Source organism: Temnothorax curvispinosus, unplaced genomic scaffold (assembly GCF_003070985.1).
Source record: "Temnothorax curvispinosus isolate PA1 unplaced genomic scaffold, ASM307098v1 QBEX01002996.1, whole genome shotgun sequence".
Taxonomy (NCBI): Eukaryota; Metazoa; Arthropoda; class Insecta; order Hymenoptera; family Formicidae; genus Temnothorax; species Temnothorax curvispinosus.
The window spans coordinates 839129-859282 of NW_020212776.1; the positions used below are offsets into that span (position 1 = coordinate 839129).

The 20154-nt window shown below is 41.4% G+C and overlaps 1 protein-coding gene across 2 annotated transcripts in view; it reads right to left on the bottom strand.

Moving 5' to 3' along the window:
- Window positions 1-1541: 1541 nt before the first annotated feature.
- The window catches only part of LOC112452166 (calmodulin-like), a 55043-nt gene continuing 36430 nt past the window's right edge, over window positions 1542-20154 (bottom strand). For both annotated transcript variants that reach the window (XM_025012255.1, XM_025012253.1), the window contains exons 4-7: window positions 17811-17926; window positions 5500-5590; window positions 2291-2347; window positions 1542-1945 (exon numbers count right to left, since the gene is read on the bottom strand). In XM_025012255.1, coding sequence (XP_024868023.1) covers window positions 1863-1945; window positions 2291-2347; window positions 5500-5590; window positions 17811-17926 — 347 coding nt within the window. In that variant the 3' untranslated portion in view covers window positions 1542-1862. The remainder of the gene's footprint in view (window positions 1946-2290; window positions 2348-5499; window positions 5591-17810; window positions 17927-20154) is intronic.

Here is a 20154-nt window from a genome sequence, read left to right on the forward strand (position 1 = left end):
CAGAAAAAAAAAAGATTTCATTCTTTTCTGTGATTAATAATTAATCACAGTAACATCGTTAGTACATAGTGCCAAATAAAACTGCGAGAATTTCAATATTTAGAGGAACTCGATTAAATGAATCGAAAAATCGATAGAGTAATGGGGAATAGAAATCTTGAAGGACGTCTCATATCAATGGACACAATAAGTATTTTAGGGAGTGGACGCCGCAGGGGATTAAATAAATCTAACAGCCGAGGCCATATATTTTTTAGCGATTTATTAAATCCTTTAAAATATTTGAAACAGCGTGCGGCTTTGTTATTGGCGTAACAGTGATATAGTCGTTTAAGGTACGTAATACGAGGAGGGCAAAAGCGAGCGAAGATCGATGTAGAGTTCCGCCCGCTGGTCGCCGGAATAACTTTTGGGCGAGAGAATCGTGGCGAGAGATCCATCGATTCGGCACGGTAATTGCGGATCGTCGGGATTGAGCGAGCGACGTAAACGATCCTTCGGTCCATTCTTTTCCCTTCTCGCTCGCTCGCTCGGGCGATCGCGCCATCGCGACGCATGCATTCGGCGCGTATCCGCGGAGAAGTCGCGGCGCGTCCGTTTTCCTCTTAAGATTAACTTTAAATAGAATGTAACGTTATCTAGTATTAGACGAGAGTAAAATCGAGGAGAAAAGTCCACATACGAGACGGAATTCATTACGGTCTAATCGAGCTTACATCTTAAGTCGCCCCAGTGCGGCATCGAGAGACTCGGAAAAGGGTGATAAGTCGGTACATAGAAGCCGCGTCGCCTTCTGATATCAAAGCCTTAGGATCGAGAATACGTGCGAAACGAGTTATCTCTATTTCTCAATCAGTTTTTAACGTCTCTCCCTCGTACTTGATGCTCGTCTCCCGCGTCGCGATGAGGAATATCGCGTATCCATGCAGCGTGCCCGGAGGGACACGGGCTTCACTTTCCGAATAACTTCCGTTTTCCGAGATAAAAGTCGTATAGTCGACCGCTGATGATTTATCCGACGTTTTAGCGAACTTATGGCGCGTCGCCAGGGGCCCTTATCACTCTTGTCCAGCGCGGCGAAATTTCACCGGCTCGTTACCAACTGCCTCGTAATATCTCGGTGACGGTTATCGCCGTCTCTTCTTAAACGTGCACCAACGAAAGAATCGCTCCTCGCAATCTTGTACTTTAGTCGATTTACATTGCAACTGGAATTTTTATTTTATTTTTTAGAGAGAACCGTTCTTCTTTCGAACAAATTTTTTTATCCACGTAAATCATGTGAGGTGAAATCATTGAATTCGCGTAGAGTTATACGTATTTTTTTTAGAATTGAAATATTTCACGGTCTAAAAGATTCACATGTTGCACGTTCATCAGCGGACGACTGGAGACCGTTAATTAAATCAAGTCTCACGAGCCATCGAGTCATGAAACTCGTGATTTTATCGAAAATCCCCCGATCGACGGGGGTCTCGGTTCGCGTATGACGTGTGTTTAGTATACATCGAAAATGCAAGTTCGTGCTGTACTCGCGATGATTCGCAGATAACGATAGCTCGGTGCAGATTTTTTATTAGTTTTTTTGTTTTAAATCTATATATTCACAAATGCGCTTAGCGAGACCTTCGCGTTTTCCAGCATTAAAATTTGATTCGAAATTTGAGAATAAGGATGAGAGAGAATTGAACGTGAAACGGGTTTCACGAAGTCGAAGTCGAGCCTCGTTCCGTTTGTCAATCGCACGCGCGTTTCGGAATTGCGAAACCCGAGAGAAAGAGTATTTCGAAGCGAGATTGCACATCGCTTTTTGCCCGTATCGGTACGGCTTATCTAACAGAGAGGTGAGAATAAACGTGATCTTAGAAGAGCGGAGATTGCAGGTCCTCGTCGTCGTCCTCCTCGTCCTCGTCGATTCCCGGCTCGCCGAGAGCATGAACGAATTCTGAAATCACGCAAACAAAGAAAAGATTAAATAAATATCGGAACAACAAGACTTCGCATATCGCGCGTTATTCCCTTTTTGAATATTCAAACAAAGAGAATTTAATGGTTGGATAATATTGCGAGAGAAAGAGAAGAATAAGTCGTACACGTTTCGTTTCTTCTGTAATCTTTTGAACAACTCTTATTCTTCCGTTACGTTCTCCTACAATTCTCTTTTAGATATGACTCCATCGATCATTTCAAGGATGGATCGTGCGGGAATAGAAATTGAAATTTCTTTTTTAGCCTTTTATCCCTGCGTTTTCACGAAACCGTGCAGTATACAAGGTGGAAGAAATCTTACCGTAGAAATCAATTCGACCGTCCCCGTCCACATCCACTTCTTTAATCATATCTTCGACTGAAAGCAAAATAGAAAGAACGATTTATAGCTTAGCGGTTTAGATTTTTTTTTTTTTATTTTCAGGTTTATCTACTAAATGACGTTAATATACGTAGAAGGAAGATTGGTAGGCACTTATTCTGGGACATTTAACAAGCTAAATTTTCTCGTGCTTCCCATTTTTATTCGCTGTCGGCCGTGATTGGACGTTTAGGCAAAATATGCGATATATTTCAAACAAGATTAAAAGGCGTATCGAATCCAAATGCGAATTCAAACGGGTATTCCTATCACGGCTTCTTGCATAGAAAAATGCGCCTATATTCCCTGCAGTAATTCAGTTAATATATCTTTGCTGCGTTGAGCGACGGGATTAATTCGCATCACGAGTGCCGAGAGCGATGCTGAGAAAGATATTGCCGATATACCACGCATTATTTCCACGTAGAATTTATTGCTACGAAAAGGAATGAAGACGGCATAACGATCCGTTACGGTACCACGCTGGCATTCGAGGACTTCCCCTCGAATGCTTTCTTGAAATTTTCGAAATTAAAATTTTCACTAATAAGAGAATTTAATTTCTCATTAGATGCCGTCAGGTCTCCATTCTTGCGCGAAATAATTACAAGCGTAATAATTACGATCGCTTCCAGTCTAACAGATAACTTTCTGAACTTTTAATATCTCTCTTAAATCTAAAATTGTGTGACTTCTATCAAACACTTTGAAACAAATGTAACATTTTGGCTTTCTCAATTGCTGACATTTTGTTTCCATTTACGGAATCATTTAACACAGTAATCTCCTAGTTTTTTTTTCGTTTTAGGTTTTGCGATAGACGGATTTAGAAAAACAATTGGCTTTCTGTAAAGAAACACATTTCGATATAGTGATAGATTTTGATATTATCTGAACTACTCGCTCGACAAAGAGGCACAATGTTACGTATGGCATAGCAATAGTCGTAGTGTACTTTATAAACTGTAATTCCGCCAATTGTGGGACACTTGTCCATCGAACATTGCGCGATTTAGTTTAAACTGATTACGGCCAATCAAGAAACTTGCGTCGATCGTCCGTTCGTGCTAGAGCCAGATTATCAAATCAATCGATATAAGCAGCACTAGATGATGTACATGTTTCACGTTTCGCTGACGCTTTCGGCGCTGAAATTACTTCTTCCTTCGTATCCAGCTACGAATTAACGCTCGCTTGGCGGACGCACAAGAACTCGTATTCCAACTTCCCGATAACGTCAACAGTTTTTCAACGCGATAATGATCAAATCATATCTGAATTAATAGTCGCGTTGAGATCACATTTTCCGTGTCCCCTGCCTCCCGTTCGTTTTTCTTGGAGCGTTAATTAACTGGGCGCAATTATATCGCGCAACAACAAACCGTATTTCCTCCCGGATAGCTAATTATTTCTGTAAACGCTTCTTTAAAACGCGCTTTCGTTGCGCGTTTCATCGCGAAATGAAAATTTGAAATACAAACGCGCCGCAATAATTAAGATCGGAAGACGGATAAAAGAGGAAGGAAAAAAAACATAATACGTATGCGTAACGCAAAACGCGAGGTTTTTCTTACTCGTATTTTCTGGCGTAGCCCGTGGTAGCTCGGCTCCATTTTTACCCGCGGTTTATTAACATTAGCGTGCTTGTAGGCGCCCGTATGTGCCCGCCGATCGAAACGTCATTCTTCAAATGTCGAATTCACAGCATCGCTGTTAACGCTCGCAGAAAAGCAACGCGACAGATGCTGTATGTACATTGCGGTCCACAAATGTGCAAGGTGGTCAACCCGATTATCGCATCGCGATTAATACCTGACGTCTGAGCAGATATATATCTTGATTTGCAATTGGTTGCAGATCGTGTTAAGTACAAATCGCGTTTCGAAGAACCGTGCAATGCGCAATAGCACAGATCCTGTTAAAGCAAATTTATTTTCAGTTAAAGTAAATTCGGCTTGAATATATCATACTAAAGATTTATCATCGATCTCGAATAGCACCAACGTTCTTTCGATACAATTTATTACTCACTAATTGGTACTTAGCTGGTAGCTAATACAACATGGTTGGACACGAGAATCCTACGGTAATAATCATGTTGGTATTGGTGACAAATTTGTCTCGACGGGACGTTTATGATGGCACGGGTGATTCAGCCGTTGCTCGTTTTATTTGCGCAAACATACTCGATTGGCACGGATGCGGGTGACGAGCTGACGTTTTCGCAACGAGAAATAATCGTGGAATGGTGTGGCTAAAGACGCGCGAATCTAGATTTGCGATGAGCGTGCGTCAACATGCGGAATTAGGGAACTTAAATCTCCGAGAATAAACGAGGGGCAAGTGTGCAAATAATATTCCAAAAGCAGAAATTACGATAACCGAAGGAGAAGATCGTGTTTTCTCTTTTCTTAGAAATAATATATGTATATGAGGCTGGAAAAATCCTTAAAAAATGTTCTTTACATTAGGAATAATACATTTGTACACACGGCATACAAATAATACCTACCTAAAATATATAACATTATTTTTAAGGAAAGAGAAAATATGATCATTATTTTATGCGATGTATTTCAGATAAAAAAATCCTTAAAACATTCTTATAAATAAAAACACCGTTTTGTTCGGATAAAATAAAACTGCAATCTGATTAATTTTCAAGTCAAGTCAACAGACCCGAAATGGCCATTAATTTTAATGTTTTGAAGTACTGCCTAGGAATAATTAAAATCCGATTACTTTTGTAAAATTGCGAAATTGCATTAATTTATTTAAGCAATCACGATCTGCAATATCATTAACAATAACGTGATTAACGAACAAAATTCTGTTCATGTTCATGGCATTAAATTAAAAGATAGTTAAAAATAGAACTTTCCGGATTAAATAGAAATTTATCCGTGTAATGCCCAGCTCCGCAACACAAAGTTGCTCTTCCCGAGAATCAATTGGCCTTAGGTATACCAATTTAGGTGGAAATAGCCTGCTTTAGCTTTTATGGTTAAAGTTTCTCTTGTCGAAAGTATATCTGAAGCGAAAGAGAAAGACAGAGAGAACGTCGACACACGTTATATCCGCGTAATCGCATCACGTTCATCGCCATGGGCCATCGGTGAGTGAATGTGTTAATATCTACTAAGACTTACTCTCCTCCTCGGAAAGATCCTCTCCCAGACATTGCAGTACCGCTCTAAGGTCCGACGCAGTGATATACCCACGATTATGTTTGTCGAACACCTGTGTGCAACAAACAGAAAAACTAATTAAATCTATGACGCAAATCTCTGTCACATCCATATATCTTTACGCTTCGCGCAATGTTGAGATTTTTTATTACATATAAAAAATACCGAAAGCGGCAAATTTCGTGAAACTTTGGTCGTAATTTCTGTCAACAGTTTCTTCAAAACGTATACGATCCGAATAATCGCCAATGAAGCGCGACGAGAGAAACCGACGTCTTTCCACGTCGAGTTTGTTATTTCATCTCTCGCTCCGTCGCTGGATTTTCACCGGGATCGCGTAGGGATTCCCGGAGGGCAAAAGTACGGCAAATATTATTTTTCTTCTCTCTGCCGGGGAAGTTATCCTCGGAGCTCATTCTTTTTCGTTTCTAAAGATATTTCGCCCTTGTGTCTGCTTATTAGTAAGTAAGAACGTTTTGACGTTTAGGCGACTTTCTCGCGCGCGGCGAAGGAAGGAAACCGAGACGAAAGGAAACGGAGACGGAGTGGCTGACGAGGGAAACAATCATTCTACCCTATTATTTATTGCACACAGCGGTCAATTGTACTAGTACGATTTGTACGAAATCGAAGCAAACAGACGCGAGCGAGAATCGAATTCACCAGATCCTTCCCGAAATTGAATTGGAATTGTGATGCTGCACTAGGAGAATTGCTTCCTGAGAAATGTTTGCGTCTGATACCAGTACGACCATTTATGTTGTTACCACTAACAGTATCTCGTTCGATGACGCTCTATTGAGGCAACGAACAAGGCATCTCGTCGAAAACGTCAAACTCCAAGAAAAGGATCGTCGAAGATCTTTGCCTCGCGTTTCTGTTTCGCTTCGCGATCGCGTGCGGAGTACCGCGAAGCAGCACTTTGGCATTTAACGTGAGAGACAATGCAGCAACGTCTGGCATTGCAAACAACATTGTTACACGCGATATTACTAACTCGCTCGCGCGAGCATCAACCAACTTGTTTCACTCAGCTTCGGTCCGGTTCGGTTACACTAATGAGTAGTCATTACAACTACAGAGAATGCGGCTTAGAATGCGTTACCGAACTCCGTTTGTAATCTCCGTCCGTCCGATGACTTGTCGAGCAGCGGCGTCTTTTGTCCGTCCGCGAAATCTGAATTCCGTATGAAAGAGGCTTACCCTAAGCACCGAACTGCTTTTCTACAATTTGAGAGGATCGATTCCGCTGCGCGCGTCTTTTGCAAATTGCGTGCTTGTGTAAAAACTGATTTTTTTTTCGTATTCCAGCATTCAAATACAGGATCAGTAATCGTGGGACGGAAGGAAATAAAGGGAAGGAAGATTGAAAATAGAAATTGAGGTTGTAGGACAAAATTTTTCATACAAGATTTTTTTTTTAGAAATTGGCTTTGAAAAATCATAAATTTATCTCTCCTTTTTTTTACATTTAGATTGCATAAGAAGACTTTATATTACATGTCATTTTAACACGACAACTATTAAAATATGAATAAATTATAAATAAAAAATCGGAAATGTATGCGGTAATAAATTATTGAAAGAGTATTTATATGTTAAAAATATGAAGAACATTTCTCTCAAATAAAATATGTTATTAATTAAAATATAAAAATACATTTCATAATAAAATGACTTTTAGATTAAAATTTCAATATTGAATGCTTTGAACATTTTAAGCTTTGATAACGTCGAGGTAAATTCGTCAATAAAGATCTCTGAAGATTCTACACGTAAATTTAAATGAAAACAAAATATCATCTATGTTTCAATCTTCAAACTTGATTTTCTTGGACAATCTCGTCTGAAATGATATAAATTGTTATATAATTTCAATTTATTTTTCTACAAGGAATCATTCTCTTCCGTCTATCACAATTGTGGATTTTATTTTTGTACTTATATTTTATACAAATATGAAATATATATTATAGCAATAAAATTATATAAGATATATAAAAGTCTGAAAAATGTGTGTAAAAATGAACTTCGTAACGCGCAATTGTTATTATCTCAGAAATCATTTAAACGATCGATAAATCACTTGACATGTTATCTGTATGTTTATACAGATAACATACTGACGTGATATCTTTATATTTGTACTCGTGTACTGCGATAAAACGAGCTAAGTGCCAAGGTATATTTTCGCAGCGCGGAAACACGGCAGATAGGCAGATATTTGTCACTTTTCCTCGGTGGAAATCACCGGAGTGAGTCCGTTTCCGACGAAAGTCAGAAGGGAAGGTGCCGCGCCTCGCCCGCGGAAATGGGAAATAGAAGCTTGGAAAAAAATGCCGTCGCCGAGGTAGAATCTAAAGTGACGTCTCGTCGCTGTTCTCGGTCGGCGTCTCGGTCGTCGTTTCCCTAATACGGCCGAGGGAAATTACAATCGGACGATCGTTACAGTAATTAGTAAATTATTTAGCCCAGCGACCGTCCGATCGTTTCGACCAATCGATATCGAATGGTTGTATGAGAACGCGTCTGCGGAAATGGCCTAGCTGTCAATGCAATCATCGGAAATAATTATAATTATAATTAATTACAATTATTGTGCATAATTTAATTAAAGTTATAATTATCATTGTGTGTTCTATTGAAGGTCCTATTGGTATCCAGTGTAAATATATTCTCGGCTATTATTTGCTATTAATATTTTCTCATTTGACGAATCGATACTGGCCCGCGGCCAAGAAAATAATGAACATCGTGATTTCGCTTATCAAGTAATGTACACTTCCGGCGGCTGCACGTATTGTACATATATATATTTGGCCGAAACATCCGTATGGATTTGTGGCCCCCGAAACGCACGTCTCGATATTAGAGGGGGGAGTGCAACGCGTGGCGTTCACGTTTTCACGTCGGTCCGCCTTGGGCGTACCACACCGGAGGATTACGCGAAAATAAATCACCCCTTCCCCTCGTTTACCCGCTCGTAACGTTGCCTGTCCGATAAGGGCCGACGAAGAAACGTTACGGCGATTAGCCGTTCATTAGCATGCAAATGCGAGCTAAGGAATCTCTCACGTTTTTTTCCCCACCGGAAGTAAAGTTCAACGTGAAACTGCTCGCGCAGCGATCCTACCGAGACGCCCGATTCTCCTGAGGTAGGTACGTTTTATTTTTCGATTTTTTCCCCGCTGCCAATCTTTTTGTTTTTCCGTTCGGAGAGTTAGCTGCGTCAAGTTTCGAAGCTTTCGTTGAAAAACGTCAGCATTACGTTCCCGCTATGATTCACGATATTTTAAAGCTTGAATTATGGCTTCTAGAACGACGAACGGTGTCGGTCGCTCGCATTCGTATCACGATTGCGTGGAGATCCCAAAAAGATGTATGTGTACGTGTTGTCCCTCAATGTTACGTACACATAGAAAAAAAGGCTTATGCGTCAGTCGCAACGTGTTTCGCTGCGATGTTGCTCGCAGCGCGCCGACACTCAAACGTATGTGAAAACGATGAATCTTCAACGACCCTCTCTTGCACCTTCCACAGTTCGATATTGCTTGCAACGGATACACTTGATTGCCATTATTTGTTTTTGCGCGCTTGCATTTGTGTTCGCGGCTCTCTACTCGTTTTCCTCGCCCCTTTTATCTTGCCGGACCACTGTATTCCCTGTTAGTACATTGTTTGCCCCTTTTGTTGCCTAAGGGGGATTGTTGTTGTGCGGATTTTTGCGTTACGTGCCACGCATACGTTTTATCCCGCTTTTATCTTGCACCCTTTGTTACGAGAATTGTTTCAATTTTTTTTGTTTAAAATTTCGGTGGTTTTCTCCCGAAATGGTTAAATCGGCTCCGCCGGCAGATACGATCAATCGTAATTCTGGGTAAAAGAGCACCTGCGAGAATCGCGGACGCGATATAAGATAAATCTCGCGGATAACGTTGTTTGGATATTAGATTTTACGAGAGCTCGATTATTTGCAATGTAATCTCGCCTCTCTCGCACGCGGAAACACTTCCCTTTCTCTCTTCACGCCATAAATCTTACTATCTGTCCGCGATAACCCTTCGACAGGTTGCGGCTGAGTCGCCCACCCCCTTTTTACACTCCCCATCGAGAGTCGCTCTTCCATTTCGGTCGCTTGTTTTCCACCCTTTACACGTTTCCCGTGTTCCCTCCTTCGCTCGCTCCCCGTCCCGCGTCTTTTATTCCAGACACCGGGACGATCCGGGCGGCGTCACGGGTGGTAGTCGGGCCGCGAAGATTAAAATATCGACTTGGTGACTACAATACGTCACATTTGGCCTTAATGCCCCCGATTGTTAAACACTTTAGCGAGCTGTGCAGTTTGAAGATGCGGAAGAACTTTTCGTTCCGTCGTTACGCACTGTAAATTCCATTTCTACAAACGCGGAATACAATCGCATTTGAAGGGATTTCAGAGTCGAGAATGGTCGAGAATGGATTGATAAACTCGTAATAAATTTTTAATAACTTTGTTAACAAAATTAATTAAATAAAATAACAAAGGATAGGAAATTAGTTGGATAATAGAATAGCGTAATTTTGTATAAGTAAGACTGTAAAGGGAATTAGAGAAGAAAGACTCGACTCTCTAATCCCACTGTAAAGTAGCGGAATATCGAGATGATTCTGCCATCAAACTGTCACTAAAGCAAATTTAAACTCCTAGGCGTTCCGCTGTAGCCACAATAAGGCGTATGCGTGTGCCTAAGAAAAACCTGGGAAAGCCCGAACGGGCGATTTACATAATTCGCGAAGATAAGGGAAAACGACGTAGTCGCAACGGCGCGACGAGCGGTATCTGAATGCGCATTAAAGTAAGACAGCGTGGAAGCTCGGCGTACAGCCAGGAGGCAACCTTGAACAATAAGCCCCTGCGGGAGCGGGAGACAAATTTAATAATAAAAAAAGAAATTCTGCACAATAGCTTTTAGGAATGACAGACAACGGAAGCGGACGGAACCGGCGGGACTAGAAGTGAATTTAATGAAGGGCAATTAGACCGTCTGAAAATAAATCTGATAGCACGACTCGCAAAGACCGAGATAGCGCGACAAGGACAATAAGTCATCCTGCCCGAGAAACTCATTTATATTTATGCACACAGTTTCATCTCGCTAAAAAGAAGTCCACGCCGTTTCCTGCGTTTCTCTAGAAAGATGTCAATCTCTTCAAATACAATTGTGAATCATTAGAAGAGTCTCGCCTCGGAAACGATGAGATAAGGAAACAGCACGATACGAGTTTATATTAATCATATTATGTATTTATCAAATTTTTATTTAAATTAAATAAATTTAAATTAAATTTAAACGGAACAAATTCTCTATTAATTGTGTAAAGCGATTGATTCCATTTTATGAAATGAATATAAAAACCAATATTTACTTTCACGATATTTGATCGACTGTTCAGCGAAATATTTATCCAGCCATTTATCCATTCGTGTATCGCTTTCGCCCGAGTTCGGTCGGAGTTTCAAAGCTACGCAAAATCCTTCAATTCTCGCGCAAACACCTCGAACGTGCTATTTCGCCAGAAAGCAGGGGGCGAAAATGCAATAGCAACCTCCGCGCCCTCGAGAGAACATCGAAAAACAACATCGCCCGCGCCGCGGCCAGAACTCGCTCGGGTAACCAGACAAGTGACGGAGAAGTGGCTCAGACAGATGCGGTAGACAATCCAAAAGAATGGTCGAGCAAAGGGAGATGCTTCGGCAAAATCCTCCGCGAAGCCGGCGTCATTAGGATGTATTGTGGCGTAACAGTTTGACATACTTCCTTCCAGCACGCAGTGGTTACCCAGGTGGATTTCTTCTCCATCTCTGTCGGTTCTTCTCGGAGTATTTGCCATCTTCAGCCACCGACTCCGCGCACAATCGTAAATGTGCATTGCTTCCACAGAGATAGACAATTTAACTAACACCATCCCGTCGCGCGCAAACATGTACCTACTGTTGCGGATTTAATTGTTATATAAGAAATGCTTTAATTTAGAAAGAAGATGGGAAAAAAAGTTAATATATTTAATGCAATATAGATAGATATTTATTTAATTTCTGCCTTGTGGTTTCGGATGGATTTCTGTGTAATACAATATTTTATTCCTTCATCTTTTACACACCTATACTTGTCTATTTTATGTTATATTACTTCGCGTTATTTTATCTTACTTTTTATTTTTACATTTTAACATTTATACATTTATATTTATATTTACGCTATATTTAATGTAATAAATATTTATTATAAGAAAGATGATCCTCTCGCACTGAAAAAGGCCTATCTGCGGGCCGAAGAATAAAAATTTATTTTATTGTAAGAAAAAAAATTGACATTTTGCCGATAATTTTATTCAAGTAATTTATTCGTAATTGCAAAATTCGTTCATGAATGTGCGCAGTATTAAATAGGAAACCGAAGAAACCTCAATAGTAAATATATGTAGGGGAGACCGGGGCTATATGGCTCCAGGGGTATATTGCTCATGTGCTAATTTTTAGTAAACTGCGAAATGGTTCTTTCAGATTCTAGAAAAACAATTTCGCTATTTTTTATCCACTGTTTCTCTCAAGATGACTACTAAAAAACAGCACATGAGCAACATACTCCTGCAGCCAATATAGCCTCGGTCTCCCCCACATTGGGATTCTGTTATAAAAGCGATATTGAAACATTGAGATGGGAATATATCGAGTGCAAACGCGGATTTTCGCAATTAACATTCGGAAGATACGAATGCTGCAGCGAAACGAAACGTTCGTTTACGTCCGAATTCGCATTCGGTTCCGACTCATGAATCGTACGTCAAAGAAAGTTTTAAATAAATTTGAATTCGCGTTTGTTGTTGCTCACTCGGGATCAGTGTATATCTACCTTTAGCGGTCAGAACGACCCGAGGGCAGATGGAGGCGCGAGAATAAAAGAAGTCTAGACAACCGTAACGAGAGAAAACTGGTATTAACTGCAGGAACGTTTCGATCTTTTATTTTTAGATCGTTCTCCGTCTAAATGATACAAATAAGAGCTCGCCGACGGCGCGAAAAGAAATTCGATCATATATCATTACCGAGCTGACATAACACTTCTCTTTATGACTTTTAATTCTCGAACTTTTCTAGAAAAAAGATCAATTTTTTATATGTTTTACGTTTTCCATTAAATCGGCAAGCGCAACCGAAATAAAACTGATTAAAAAGAAGATTAACGTTTCCGCAGATACTCGATTATATGCGCGTTTAAGCACATGTAAAAATTAATCAGTATTTTATTCCTGTTTGCCGCAGTAGTCGGTACAAATGGGATAAACCATTCGGGGTGGATAAAAGCTCTTTCGCGTTGAAGTTGAAGGAATTAAGCGTATCAGGCGGAAGTGGAAAGGGCTGAAGGAAAAAGAAGAAAATGGAAGAAAACGGATACACAGTGGGTAGATACGAGTAGAACACGGTCTTTGTCGACCCGACGAAAACGAGAGCGAGTCTCGTGACTCGCACGCGAATCTCGGACGGGGCAGCTTTGGAGTTTCGATTCGAACATTCGGTTCGCGAAGATTGCCAGACAGGGTGAGCGTGCTGACGCAACTCCGGGGGAGGAAGCGGTAAGACGGAAAAATGTGACCGGGTTGACGAATGAGCCCGATGAATGGAGCATGAATGCCCGGACGACAATTCGTCGGACGACAAAACGCTGTCCTTCGAGAACGACGTGCATCTTTCGATGAAGAATATAGCAGCCAGAACGGGGGGATGGTGGAGAGAACGTTGCCGAGAACGGAGACGTGTTGCGAATGTTTAGAGCCGGCGATTCCGCGCACGGTTAATGGAGGGCCGCCGTTCTTTACGCGAACTTTCGGCGCACTCAGGCGCGCTTGCCTTTTTACGGACAACTGTGAGGGAGGTCGGAAATATATCCGCGAAGGAAAGCTGTGCAGAGCGAATTGCAGCTTGAGACGAAGTGCGCGTTAAAAGGAGACGAGGTCCGAGAGGGAAATTGGCGCGGTACGTTCTTATTCCACGCGTATTAAGTTACACGGCGTTACACAGCGTCGTTTCTATTTGAAGAAATGAAAAGAAATGCAGTTTTTCCGTTCCACCTTTCTCTCTCTCTCCTTCTCCGTCCCCTTCGGGAGCGCGTCTCCTTAAGGCAAATACCAGAATTGACGAAATTAGTCCAAAGTGGATTAATTAAGTCGCCCCGACCGCGGCTATATTTACTTGCTAAAGCCAACACAGCTTGACCCATTCACTTTCTTCGTCGCAACTCAATCTGGACAGCTGACAGCTAACTAATTGACAGCACAGATTGTTTAAGTCGGAATGCAGCCTCAGGCAAGCGGGGAATGATCAGTTAAGCGAACAGAAATAAATGTTACACGGCAAGCGCGCTGAAACACCGAGTTCCATTATTCTGACCACTTTCGCTTCTGCTCTCGGTTCTGCTTGAGTTTCGTTTTAAGCCGCTATAATTCAACAATCTTACGGGACAGGAACTATACGATGCAATTGGGTCGCGCTACGCGCGAGATTCTTTCATTGTCAGTCAACATAAGCCTGAGCTAACTCGCAAAGATCTGGCATTAAATGTCGTGACTGCAGGACTCGAGAAATCCCGACAAACTGGCTTTAAATGCGTAAATTAAAATTGCTATCGCGCGCTCGGCATTCTGTTCGATAAAGAAATGCAAATTTTGATTTTATTTCGAGATTTTATTTGCTTTGTAATACTTATAACGTAATACTTCTTCATCGGGTAATAAATTAAATTACGCTTCTCTTGATAACGTATCATCGTGATTGCTGTAAATTTAATCAGGATCCGACTTTAATTAAATATCATCCGTGGAAATAAAATCTCTAGGCTTCTCAGGTATTCGCTGTAAATCGAATTGTATCGTCATCTGAGCACCTTGATGAGGAACTCATTTATTTCCGAAAACGATATTGCGTTCAGGTGCGGCGGCATCTCTTTAATCGTGATAAAATTTAGCGAGAGATATACACAGCGGGTCCCAAAAAGCGTCGTAATCGCATTGGTTTGATCTATTCAGTGATTGCATCATGAGCAAAGTGGGACAAAAGTTTTCTTCTTCTCCTTCTGCTTCCTCTTCCTCTTCCGCTTTTCGAGGAAACCTTCCTTACTTGCGCGTAGGTGCGGGAACTACAGCCGGAGAGAAGGAATGCGCAAGAACGTAACGACCGAGGAAGAATCTAAAGTAAATCTCGCGTCCTCCATTTCAACTGACTTCGCGAGGCGTATAGAATCTTCATTTCATTTGCGACAAGAATTTCGACGAGCAATAATAATCGGGATCAGCGAATGCCCGACTCCCGTCGTCAGTTTCTCGATTTTAATAAGCCTCCTAAGATTTAGCGACTTTAATGGAATTGTCATAATCATCGTCCCGCTCGAGGAGATGAACGAATCAGATTGGTTTATCGCCGCAACTTATGCTGCCACTCACCGCTTCAAGTCAGAAGGGTCCTGTCGAAAGTGTCTCGAAGTACATTAAAACCGGGATACGTTCAATGGGAAAATGTCACGAAAACGTTTTGGAAGTCTGTTCACGTAAAACGAGACGTAAAATCTTGGATTCGAAAAATCTGAAGAACACCTTAAGGTACACTCGCGTAAATTGAAACATAAAATTCTAGATGTACCCGAGTGAAAAAAAAGAAAAAAAGGGAAAGATTTCTTTTGCAAGGCAAGGAGTTCATGTATTTCGCTTGCACTTGTTACACAATTTACGACGTTGTCCGTCGTCTTCCCGATTCCGCAATTCGGTTGAGATGTCGAAACAAACTTGTCTCAGAAGTCTCAGAGAGAGTGAGAGAGAGAGAGACAGAGAATTAGATTCGAGAATCCGTAAAATCAAGTGTCGCATGTCCTTCGCGGGTGAATAGGACTTGGCTGTGACTAGCAACGGTCGGCCGACCTGGTAAGGCAGCCCGAACAAATACCGGCGGACTTGTAAGAGAGGACCTTAAGGTCCGTACATCCCAACGAAGCAGAGAATGCACTGCCGACGAAGTCGAGCACTCCATGTTCTCCGGTCACCCTGTAACCTCCTTCTCTCCGGCTTTCAAGGCAAGAATCTGTTTTCGCGTGGTCTTCTTACGAGTCTATCTCGTACGAAGACTTTTCTCTCGGATTTATTACCTTCATTCGAGAAGTTTTTGAAACTTTCGACAATTCTCGCCCGCGTCTTTAGATGCCTACTTCTCCCGGAGGACCACTTACGCTTCCCGCGAGTACGCCCGGGTTAAATTATCCAGTCCCTTCTTAAGGAGGTCGCGGGATTTTATGTAGTTATAAATGCGAAACGCGATTGGTTTCGACCGCGACTGTTAATTTCACGCGCGATCGGATTGCAGGTGCATTCTTCTCGCGACAACAGTCTCGGAAGCTGTGTTGCATTAAATGAAGTATTTCCGTGCTGATCCTGGCTTACCCCCAGTTTAACATAAAGGCACGCGTATACGACGGGCAGATGCATTATTCATACAAGAATATCTTCGCCGACAACAAGCAAGAAAACGTAAACGCTTCGTGATCCTTTTATCTCCCGGCATTTTGCACCCATAAAATCAGCGTTTAATCCCGATTATATGTCCTCATATATAGTGCCAATATTACCTAGATTCTCGATTAAGCGAACGCCACATTTGTTAATCATTTTTCGAGAATATTTTGCATATTTTCCCGACAAATTCCTCTATTCCCATCCTGAGATGTAATTTTTTTTGTCCGCGTTTTGATTGAATAATACGCAAAAATGTATGGACAGCGGAAATTTGAAAAAAGTGAAACAAGTCAAGGAATTCTCCGCCTCATCACACTTTTTTCCAGTAATAAGCGAAATTCCTTAAAACGGTCGTAGGACAATTTCGGTTGAAGCCGCGAAAAAATATGCGATATATATGTATGCAATTTCTACTCAAGCCATTCATCGATCCGTTAACTCGATATATATAATAAATGTATATTTTATGTTGTGTCTATGATATTGCGCGAGGTAACAGGCAAAGACTTTCTTGATTCTGCGTTTCGTACCCTCCCACGTATCATTTTAAATAACCGCATTATACGTACGCGTACTCGCGGGTATCATGGGGTCGATGTCATTGAGCTCTTATACATTTTTCACATTCATGGTAAAACGTGTTGGAAATTTCGAGCAGCGCGGGATCGGAATTTATTTTATTACAGAAAGATCGAGGATTGCACTCACCGCGGGAACCGTTGAGCTTAAGGTTTCAGGTCTCCTGATCCTTATTTCATGATTCCCGTGAATCAAATTTTTCGTATAAATCGGATCTGTTTGCTTATTTATATATTTAGCTATTATTTATTATTTGTGAGTCGATCCCGAGCATCTCAAAAACATATGCAATTTATATGCGAGAAAATAATAAGATCGTATTATATTTAGCATAATTATCATAGTGTATAAAATAAAAAGAAATAACAATAACAATAAAAATACGTTTAAGATCGCAATAATTACATATGATTTTAAAACAATCGAGATATAATTATGAAGCTGAATATCTTGAAACGTTTAAGGAACTTATAATGTGTCAGGCAGCCTGTTCTACCAACTGCAACAGGCCGCAACTATAATTTGAAAGATTATGCGAATATCTTAATTCATTCCGACATTTCCGCCGAGAAACGAGAGATCTCGAATTCTAAACTCTCAGGAAGTAAAGATTAAGGGATACATTTGACAGTCAGAACAGATTAAACCCCCAGCCACTTAACCGTGAAACACCTGCGCGCAGCAGAAAACTTATTAATATAATCCATAAAGTATGCATAGGACGCTCAAGTATTCATAGTGCATGTCGCAGTCATTACTAACTTTTGCGTTTCATGAACAGCATTATATCTTAAGGAGCCGCCAGGGTGTAGTACGCGAACTGGCTGTCGCCTCGCCTTAGTCTCTATCTGAAGAAACCGGCTCTATCGGCTCGTTTAAGAACGCCGGAGCAAATCCTCTCGCTTCCTTCGCGCAAGAGGGAAAGTTGACTGAGAACGGCCGCGGTAATCCGGCCGAAAATTGCCTGGATCGCGAGAAAATATGCTACGTTCGATATCCGGGCGGCTTCGCCTATGTGCGAGGCGGGCGCTGGAATTTATCGGGCGATCGCGTGGACCGATCCGAGGAAGGCGAAGGAGCCGGCCACGCGATTCGTAGATTCAAATGAAACAAGCGACGGGGAGGGAGGATTTTCTATTCGCGTTTATTTCACTCACCCGAAAGGCGTCTCGCAATTCCTGCTCCTCCTGATCCTGATCCGACGGCGCCGCCGTGCTCGCACCGATGTTGCTGACGATCTCGACGAATTCCTCGAAGCTGACGTTTCCGTCACCTGAGGAAAAATCGCAAGACACAAATGAAGCTGAATCGCAATATATACGAACAAGTAGGTAATTGAGTTGTCGGATAAGTTAAATTGTGATGAAGATCTTGTACGTGATTTATCTCATAGAGACTTCGGAATAATGCGACAAGTTTCCCAAGGCAACGAAACTGAACAGCGATAGCTTCTAATTATTTTTATGTAAGATTCTTCAAGACGAATGAGGTAATATTGCAGTCGTGCACAATAAAAATGACAATAATAAATCCGGCAATCCTTTTAATTAAATGCGATTTAATTGTGCATGTAGAATAGAGAAAGACTTGATCGCAGAAAGGGAGAAAATTCTCATCGTCATTTAAATGCAGGGTCAACACTCCTGAGCTCTCAGGGGGGCTGGTAAAAAGGGCCTTCTGATTAAAGAAATTAATTCATTCTTAATCTAGACATTGAGTCTTTCCTCTAACTTCTTTCAGTTCCTTCTTCAGCGAACCAAGCAGTTGAGTAAAAGATACAGCTGACCGTCTTGTAGCTTTTTATGTTGGGAGGTCTCGCTAAATACAGCCATCGGGGTGCGCTACACGTCTATCGGGCAATTTACGTTCGATCCGAACGCGAGAAATCTTTCTCGCATTCCGGTAAAGCAGGTTCCTCCACGTCAATGCTTTCGCTGAACCCCTTTGTCGCGCTATACACGTAATAAGAGGGAAGTACACGGCAATATTCGCACAAAGGCGTAAGGGCGCGGGCGTGGAAGGGTCACGGGAGCGAACGAACTTTACACCTCGCGATCCGGAGTAATGTCCTTGGATGCGGAGCTCCCTGCGCGAAAAAGAACCGCGGCATCTTGCGCGTCACTTTTACGGGAGTTTTTAGCCAAGCTGAATTCTCAGCTGTCGCGCTCTGCTTCGTGCGAACGCCTAATTACGATTTCCCGCGGGCGCAGCACTTCCCATTAATTCATGGGCTCGCCTCAAAAAGGACCGTCGTAATTCTTTCATTTACAATGACGGCCAGCAGTTTTAGTATTCACTAAAACTGCTGCCTCATCATAATCTTAATATCCTTAAAAACAACTTAATGTATCGACATTAACTATGTCGGAACAGTAGGCCATAAAAATAAAAATGAAAATACAAATGCTCTTGGTACAGAGTAGAAAGTATACACGGGAAAAAAAAGTTGCTTCAATTAAACGTCGACGTCACGGACTGCCAAAAACATAAATAGTTAATTCAATTGGATATTATTGGACCAAATATTTAAATTAATGAAACAATTATCTGATGTTTTTTGTTAATTAATAATATTGATGTTGCATCAATAGGTTTTATCTCAATTACACTAATACTGTTCATACAACATCATTTTTTTTCTGTGAGCAAAAATACATTTTACAATTTGTAAATGCAAATGATTTGTTTTATCACGTACCTATCATCAACATAAGAACAGACATTCATTTCCAAATGTATGAAAAATTGATAATATACATACTTATTCATGGCGTTATAAATGCTTTCCCACCTAAAGATAACCGCGTTCAAGTCAAATAATAAACAGCTATTATTGGACTCACAAACAGACGCGGCTATTTTCAAGTGGAAAGGTATTTATAACGCTATGTTTAATATAGTCTGTACATTTTGTTCATATTTTTTTAAAACATTTTCGTAATTTTCCATTTTACAAGTATTTACCTAACCGAAATAAACGAGAACAAAAACATCCGCGTGGATATTTATGTAAATATGTAGGTGTATTTTTGTCCTATTTCACCCAATGTTTTCCATTCCGCTACATTAACGCGGGCGAGACAAAAATTCGCGAGCTCGTAAACAAGTGATCGGGAAGCGACATGTGTCGATCGTTGCGAAGAAAGGAGGATCAGGTTGACGTTCGGTAATATCTGGAGGAAATAAATCACAATCGAACGGCGAAACACATTTATCGGGGCGTCGAAGGCCGCATCCGTTCGAACGATTCGACGGCGGGCGCCGTCCAATTTGCATAATTCGACCACCGCTTAAATAAACGCGGTGTTGTTCGTGCGATGTACACAGTTTACAATCCGTCCGTCAGCCATCTCCCTAAACGAGCTAATTCCCGCGCAGCTGCAGAGACCGATCCGCGTTGGACCCGCAGTATGGTGATGAAGTCACGTATTATACAACACGTAATTACAATTCTACATTGTACACCGTCTGACCGAAAGACAGGCCGAAATTTAGAGACGT